At 53.3% G+C, this 7,884-nt stretch overlaps 1 protein-coding gene across 1 annotated transcript in view; it reads right to left on the minus strand.

The window, feature by feature from the left end:
* The window catches only part of CASS4 (Cas scaffolding protein family member 4), a 39,905-nt gene that overhangs the window by 6,831 nt on the left and 25,190 nt on the right, over positions 1 to 7,884 (minus strand). Inside the window, exons 3-6 of the mRNA XM_006767752.2 lie at positions 4,854 to 4,943; positions 3,613 to 3,693; positions 1,476 to 2,720; positions 538 to 615 (exon numbers count right to left, since the gene is read on the minus strand). Of these exons, the coding sequence (XP_006767815.1) occupies positions 538 to 615; positions 1,476 to 2,720; positions 3,613 to 3,693; positions 4,854 to 4,943 (1,494 nt within the window). The remainder of the gene's footprint in view (positions 1 to 537; positions 616 to 1,475; positions 2,721 to 3,612; positions 3,694 to 4,853; positions 4,944 to 7,884) is intronic.

Raw genomic sequence — 7,884 nt, forward strand, 5'->3', positions numbered from 1 at the left:
TTTTTATTTTGTTATTAACAAAACAAAATGAGGGGGAGGGAGGGAAACATATGCAATACTCTTTGTAATACTTTAAGCAATAAAAAAATAAATAAAAACAAACAAAATAAAACAAAACAAAAAGCACAATGATAACACCTTTGATTAAAAACAAAGAAAGAACATCAAATGTCAAAAAATGTTGAAGAAAAATAAATAAAAGCCAATCTAGAAAGAAAACGGCCTTTCAGCTATAACCAGAAGCCGAAAAAGAGAATGTCAAAGGGAGCATGCGCCCTGGACGCTGACCTGCGGCGCCACCCATGACAGGGGCAGAGCCCTGTGTCCTCTCAGGAGTGGTTGAAGATCCCGGTCCCCACCCTGCGCTCCACCGGTCCACCTCCAGGGGCCCTTCCACCGTAACAAGGAAAAACCATCACAAAACCCAAGCCCCCCCCGCCAGTGTCATGGCTACGGTGTTGAATGATTCACAGCAGGAAAGGTCTCCCCGAGAAAGCAGCTGACCGGAAGTGTGGGAGGGTGGTCATTCTCGCTTACCTGTGTTTCTAAGTCTTTGTTTTCATCCAATCTTTGTTCCAGGATGGGTTTTACTTTCTCTTCCAGGTTAGGCAACTTCTGAAAAAGACAATCCCTCCGAATCACCCCCTGGAACGGTTGTTATAAGGCTGGCCAGCTCTTTCAGCCCACTTTGAAATCGAGCACTCCGCTTCATGCTTTTGTTCTGTGAACTGACGCCTTTTGCAACAAGGACGCTCTGGCCACCAAAGGGCTGAATTGTGTCTACGATATGGCCTAGCATAATGACACACAGGCCCTTTTAGAAAATATTTATTTGGGAAATGCAAAATACCCAAATTTCTAGCTTGTCTAGAATGTGTTGCGGCTCTTACACCACAAGGCATTTTAGCAGAAAACCAAGATACCAAGACTGAGCCCCAAAGCGCCAAGTTACCTGGGCCACACAGCCGCAGGGACCTGCAGTTCCTGAACCAGACGTTCTTTCTATAGCATCTGAACTCAGGCAGCAGAGTTTTCTAAGAGCAACTGGAGTCTGGAGGCTGCTGAGACCACACACAATTTGGAAGAGTGTTTACACCCCCTTCTTCCATTCATAAGAAACACACTGACCATGACTAAATTCACAACTTTCAAAAAAAATGCAAAAAAAACCTTGATGGTGAAATTAAGAAATTTGCTCATAGAATGGACTTCAAAAGGCTTTTAAAGTCCTTTCTCGTCTTAGTGTCAGAGGTAAAACCCAAATCCCCCAATTTCCAGAAGACATCCTATCTGCCTTGACACGAAAATGTTTAACTGACTTCTTTCTAAGGTTTCATCCAGAATTCTACTTGCAGGAATTTGTCTCCCAAAGCCTATCCAATCCCTGGAAGACGCTCAGCACCTGACTTTCCGGCGACCCCGCCAGGTCCACGGGGAGAGCCCTTCAGGCTGCACCGCTCAGAGCCCGGACTCACCTTCTCACAGACACTGGCCCAGCTTTTCCCGAGCGGCTCGGGGCAGGGCCCGCTCTCCCTCTGCTGAGCACGAGGCGCACTCCGCTGGTAGGACTCCATTTCCCTCTGGGGAAGCTGGATGCTTTTCGCCAGCTTGAATTCTGTCTTGGGGGCCCATGGCGGGGTCTCTTCCTTCTCACCATTCTGCTTGAAGAGGAGCCTCCCGTTGGCAATGACGATGGAGGTGAACCTCTTGATGTCTTCCGGAACCATCCTTGCCACCATGACAAACCTCTCCAGGTCATCCAGGCTGCTCTGGGCTTTGTCTGTCACAAGGACGTCCAGGGACCAGTGGCAGCCCTCCAGGCTCTCCTTGGTTTCCAGCAGGATGTGGTAGGAGTTGGAGATCGTCTGCAGCTGGTCCCTAATTCTGGCCTGAAGGCTACTGCTGGGGAGGTTCCCGGCGGCCCCACAGACTCCGCGGGCGAAATCCAGAAATTCTCTCAGGGACTCTGTGATGAGGTCGGCGGCCCTGCGGATGGCATCGATGTTGGCCTCCAGGGAGTCTCTGAGCCTCCAGTTCAAAAAATTCTGCTGGAGAGCCGTCGCCGTGCCCTTGGCCAAGGCCAGGTCCAAGGAGAACTCCTTCGCCGACTCCTCCGAGGAGGAGCTGCACGAGGAGTCGGTGGACATGGAGGAGCAGGAAGACGTGATGCTGGCCCTGTTGTCAGAGCTGTTCACGGACAGTCTGTCCGGCTCAGGGGAGGGCCAGGTGGCCTGTCTGGAGAGGCATGCGCAGTGAGGGTCCGTGGTCTCCCCTGAAGCCCCGTCGGCGTCCCCCGGCTCTTTTCCAGCCCGAGGGGCGCTGGGCACAGGGATAGGGATGTCATAGATGTTGGGCTTGGTGTTCTGCTGCTCCACTCGGGGAATCAGAAAGCTCAAAGGGACCTTGTAGCTGACACCCCCATCGGAAGGGCAGGTGGGGACTTCTGGAAGGCTGGGGTTCTGTACGGGCGCATTTCCACGCAGGTGTGGGGCGAGGGACCGCGCTCTGCTGTTCGGAGGACTGTGGAAACTGGACATGGATCTGGGGAGGGCGTGGGACCCCGATTCTTCCACAAAGCCGGTAACACAGGCATTTCTCACATTCGCTTTTGCTGGAGTCACTGGAGTGTCATAAATCCACTCTGATTTCTGGGGGTTTGGCAATGTTTTGAAGCAGGCTCTCCCCAGGGCCACTGTTGCTGTCACCGGAGCACTCTGTCGCTGTGGAGAACCGCGTAGTCACCAAGGTTAGTAGCAACGAAAAGAGTTGGCACCTCACTCGATACATGTGCAATGTGCATGCTGCCAAGGCCTGGGGCGCCGGGCCCTGTGCTGCGGCCGCTCCCTGCCCAAGCTGCTGCAGCGGCACCCCCTTACCACCCCTCCTCCCGCCATTGTCTCTCCAGGCCCTTCAAAGCCTGGCTCCACATTCCTGAGAGCCTCTCCTCCCGCTGCCATCACGCTCCCCTCACCTGCCCCACCTCCCTGTAGGTCCAGCTGCCAGGCTGCTTACTTTTCCCCGGACCCAGAATGGCCCCTTTATACCGAGATATTTACTTTTGCCCAAACTGTCCCCCTGCTCTAAATGCCTCCCAACCCTTCCTTTTCCATCTAACAAACTCCTATGCATCCCGCACGACACTGCTGAGAGGTCAGCCCTCCTGTATGGCCTTCCCTGATCACCTTAGGCGTTGAGTATCGACTGCAGACATGTGACAGGATCCAGGATCCACAGGGATGACACAGATCTCAGGTTAAGGCGTTTCCCCGACATACAAATCAAAACCCACTTAAACACAGCACGGCTCTGAGGCCTAAGATAATACGAAGCACTTCTCTAAGGCAGGCTGAGCTCCTACTCTGCCCAGCACCGCGCTGGGACCCTCCCAGGGGTCTCCATGCTCACCAGGAGTCTGCAAGGGACACGGAGGCTACAGAGGTGAGAGACTTATCCCCCCGCCATGGCCGCCCTGCTCCCGAACCACGGCAGCGAGGGGCTCCGAGAAATGAGGTCTGCCCTGAGGGACTGGCATGGCACGCCTTGGCCGAGCTAACACATGGCCCGGAGGCCTGCAGGTCTGCTGCACCGGATCTCAGCACCGGTCATACTTACGCTGGGCTGGCCGGCCGGGGCACCGCGTTCTGCCTTTCGGGGGCTGGCGGGGATGTCATATAACTGCTGCTTCCCCGGCTCCTGGGAAAGACCACAAAGCAGGACCACATGGGTTTTTCCTTCCTGAAGCCTAAGCCTTCGCAGCTCTCCCACACCCCTGCTTCTTCCAAACGCAAACACAGACCGCTGAGGATGTGGGGCCGGGGCCATGGAGCTCTGTGCTGGGTTTACGTGCTGCAGCCCCAGGAGCTCGGATGGGCTGAGACGTGAGGGGACTTGTCCTCTGATTACAGGAGGCATGCCTTACAAATTTGACGTACCAATTACAAACAAATAAGTTTTTTAAGAAATCTAAAATTTTATCCCCCAGAAGTAATCAATGCTAATATAACCAATGATGATGTTAATACCCTGATGTACAGAGTGGGGCAAAAGTAGGCTTACAGCCCTGACCGGTTTGCCTCGGTGAACTGAAAGGCCCCAGGTTCGATTCTGGTCAAGGGCATGTACCTTAGTTGCGGGCACATCCCCAGTAGAAGGTGTGCAGGAGGCAGCTGATCGATGTTTCTCTTTCATTGATGTTTCTAACTCTCTATCCCTCTCCCTTCCTCTCTGTAAAAAATCAATAAAATATATTTTTTAAAAAAGTAGGCTTACAACCCAGCCAGTATAGCTCAGTGATTGAGCATCAGCCTATGAACCAGAAGGTCACAGTTCGATTCCTGGTCAGGGCACATGCCTGGGTTGAGGGCTCAATCCCCAGTGTGGGGTGCACAGGAGGCAGCCAGTGGATGTATTTTTCTCATCATTCATGTTTCTATCTCTCCTTCTCTCTTCTTCTCTCAGAAATCAATAAAAACATACTTTTAAAATAAAGTTGGCAGACAGTTTTTCATATGGAAAATAATAATTAATACATAATAATACAAGGACAAACTCTTTTGTGTATTCACAACTGTAAACCTACTTTTGCTCCACCCTGTATACCTTTCAAAATATTATTCCTAAAATGCGTCTATGTCTACGCACATGTAAGCGTGTGTGCATAGATGTAAGTGTCTATTACAAAGGAGAAGCGGAAGTTTTAAAGTGTTCAGCTCTCGGTCATAACATTCTGAGCGGGTCTGGCTCCCTGGCGGGAGCTGGATTCTAAGTGGGGCCAGGAGCAGGCAGACACTCCGGAGGTCATCCCTGTGACCCCGAGAGGCCCCTGGGGGAGCAGGGCCAGGGCCAAGGCTCACCTTCAAGGCAGAGGGGCCGCGGCTCTGGGCGGGCACATCGTATAGAGTGAGCAACGAGGCCTGGGCCGGTCTGGGAATCGGGACGATGGCCTTGGGGAGAAAAAGAGCCGAGGGAAAGGCAAGGTCACCCGAGTGCTTCAACACACCACGCTCCCCCCTACCCCCCAGCTGTCCAGGGTGGTTCTGACTGCTGCTCCCCTGTGACCCCAGCCCCCTTGTGTTTAGGCTGCTGATGGTCGCAGGAGCTGCAGCATCACCTGCAGCAGCAAAGGACTTCCCTGCGTGCTTTCGGGTGGGAGGAGCCAGCTCAGCGATGCCCAGGGTTTCTTGGGAAACTGGGTGCAGATGGCAGTTGTTAAGGAGCATAGCTGAGAAGCATGGTCTGGAAAGGCTTAGGAGGGAGCTCCAGGAACTAGTGGGTCGGAGAGCGATTTCGCCGGGAGATCTCACCCTTCTCACTTGAAACACGAGATTCCCTTCTCTGAACTTAAACCAAAATCAGATACGTTCTTCATTTGGTGACTCTAACAAGTCAGGCCAGTGCACGGTATTAAGGAAGTTGGAATAAAAAGTAAAACACAGCTCAAGGCAGTGGTTTCCCAGGAGGAAGTGGCCAGGAGAAGGCGTGAGGGGCTTTGTTCTCGTACTTTTTTGTTTTGGTTTTAGTTTTGTTCTGTTTCTTGATCTGAATCCTGGTAACGGAGCTGTACCTTTAGGATTTGTAGGTTAAACTTCAATTTTAAAAAATGAATGCAAAGAGTAGACAGTGTTGCCGCAGAGTCAGGTAAATGCAGGTCGAAGGTGTGCGGGGGTCGCGTCCTGGTGTTGGCAGCAGGGACGCAGACAGACATGCAGACCAACAGGGACACTTTAATCTCAGTGTCCACTGGCCGTGTGGCCCTGGATGGCCCTCTCCCCTCCCTAGGAATCAGTTTCCTCATTTGTAAAATGAAGGGTAGTTCTATCCTAAGGGTCCACAGAGGCGCCTTCCAGCCATCGAGACGCCTGATGCTGACACAGTTCCTCTGCTGGACCGACGTGAGAAAAGTGGCGTCTCCACCATCTGGCTCATTGTTGGCCAGCCTGAACCTGGAGATCGCTGACCAGATGTAGGGGAGTCTGTGAGATGGGTCCCCTGGCCTTGTTCTAGCAGCGACCGCTTCTGCTCAGGGTGTGTTCCTGGGCAGCCTCCGATGCAGGGCTAACCACCGGATTACACAAGCGGGAGATGTCGGCTCTGTGGGTGGGGGGACTCCTAACTGGTTATCTGTCCCTGACTTCTGTTCCTTCCTTCTTGTGTAGAAGCAGCAGCAAAATTACTTAGAATCACCAAACAGTGCAATTGGAGGTGACCCTAGAAATGATCTGCCTGCAGCTCCCGTGACACAGAGGGAGAGAGAGAAGCGGGGAGGGGCGTTGTGACGTCTGTGATGGCCCAGGTGGGCAGGTCAACCAGGACTCCTGATCCCGAGCCCCACACGGGCTCTCCAAGACCCCCCAGCACAGAGGCAATAACAAGAGGGCGGTGGTGGTGGACAGGTGGCCGCGGAGGGAACCTCAGCAGGGATGAAAGGTAGAAAAGTTCCCCGGGGGTTTACGGGGTCCACCTCAAGAGGCCTGGCGAGGAGCCCCTGGTTTCTGAATTCCCCGTTGGCAGCTGTGGTTTCTGTCTGATTCTGCAGCCCACACGGGCCGGGGCTCTCACCGCGGACACTCTGCACTCAAGGACAAAGCTCAGAGCGCGTGCCCTGGCCCTTTCCTGTTGAGACAGCACACCCACCCTCCCCGTTCCACCAGGTGTCAGGCTAGAAGTGCAAGTCCACGGTTAGGAAGCCTTGTGTTGTGTCTGGTCGCTCCAACCATTCACAGCGTTCACGGGGCAGCGTGTTGGGTGTTAGGGACACAGGGTAACCTGCGGGCATCCCCGCTGTTTTCCTTTTGGGAAGGGGAAATGGCTTTCGTTTTTTCCCTTTCTTTTGTCTCTTTGAAAAGAAAAATTAACTTCAGCACAGGCCCCGTGCTTTTCCAGAGGCAGGTGGGCGTGCCAGGCCCCGTCCAGGCCGAGTTGCCCCGCTGTTCCAGGGGAGGACCTGGGTCCACCCCAGAGGCTGCTGCAGGGCCCAGCCAGCTTCTTGAGGGTTTGCAGCTGGTGCCCAAGGGCAGCTGTTCTGTGGGACAGCTGTCTGCTTCTCTGCCTGGCAGCTCAGGGAGTCAGAACATCTGAAGTATTCAAAGCCTTTTAAGGAGTCAGCACCTCCCTGTTTGCAGATGGTGCTGGGAGCCGGTGTGCGGAGGCCTGTGTCGCAAGCATGACGATCCTGGGTCCCCAGCACCTCCACGGGGAGTAGACGTTCCCGGACACCGGCCTTGTCAGGCCCTCTGCCCAGAGCTGTGCCAGGCGGACTGTCGCTGGAGCTGAACGCAGAGGCACGGTGGCAGGGAACATCGCCGTGGCTGCAGACCTTGCAAATCTGTTCTGTGTTCTCAGCACCTCATGAAGGCGCGGGCTTGGGGAAAACAGCGTATTTATTATCTTTCTCCTTTTTTGTTTTCATTCCTTCCCTTCTTTAATTTTTTTTTCACTCTGCATTTATTGGGTGCTTCTTTTTGTCTTTAAAAAAAACTCCCATTTAAAAAGAATTTCAGGTGTAATGAACACTCTGTGCTATAACACACATCAACTTCCTAATCTCTCAGTTCGTGAAATATTTACAGGTGCCCACTCCAGGCCGGCCACGGTCCTGGGCTGGGGACATAGGAGTGAGTAAAATAAAGGGCCCTGCTTAAGGCCCTCTTTCACTTTCTCCTCGGCCAATCCCACTTCCTAAGGGTAACCACTGGTGGTCTGCATTTTTTCCAATGTGTGAGCACACACCACACACACACACACCACACACACACACACACACACACACCACACACCACACACACACACACACACCCCACACACACCACACACAGCACACACACACCATACCATACACACCACACACATCAGACACACACACCAGACACACACACCAGACACACA

This window comes from Myotis davidii, unplaced genomic scaffold (assembly GCF_000327345.1).
Source record: "Myotis davidii unplaced genomic scaffold, ASM32734v1 scaffold343, whole genome shotgun sequence".
NCBI lineage: Eukaryota > Metazoa > Chordata > Mammalia > Chiroptera > Vespertilionidae > Myotis > Myotis davidii.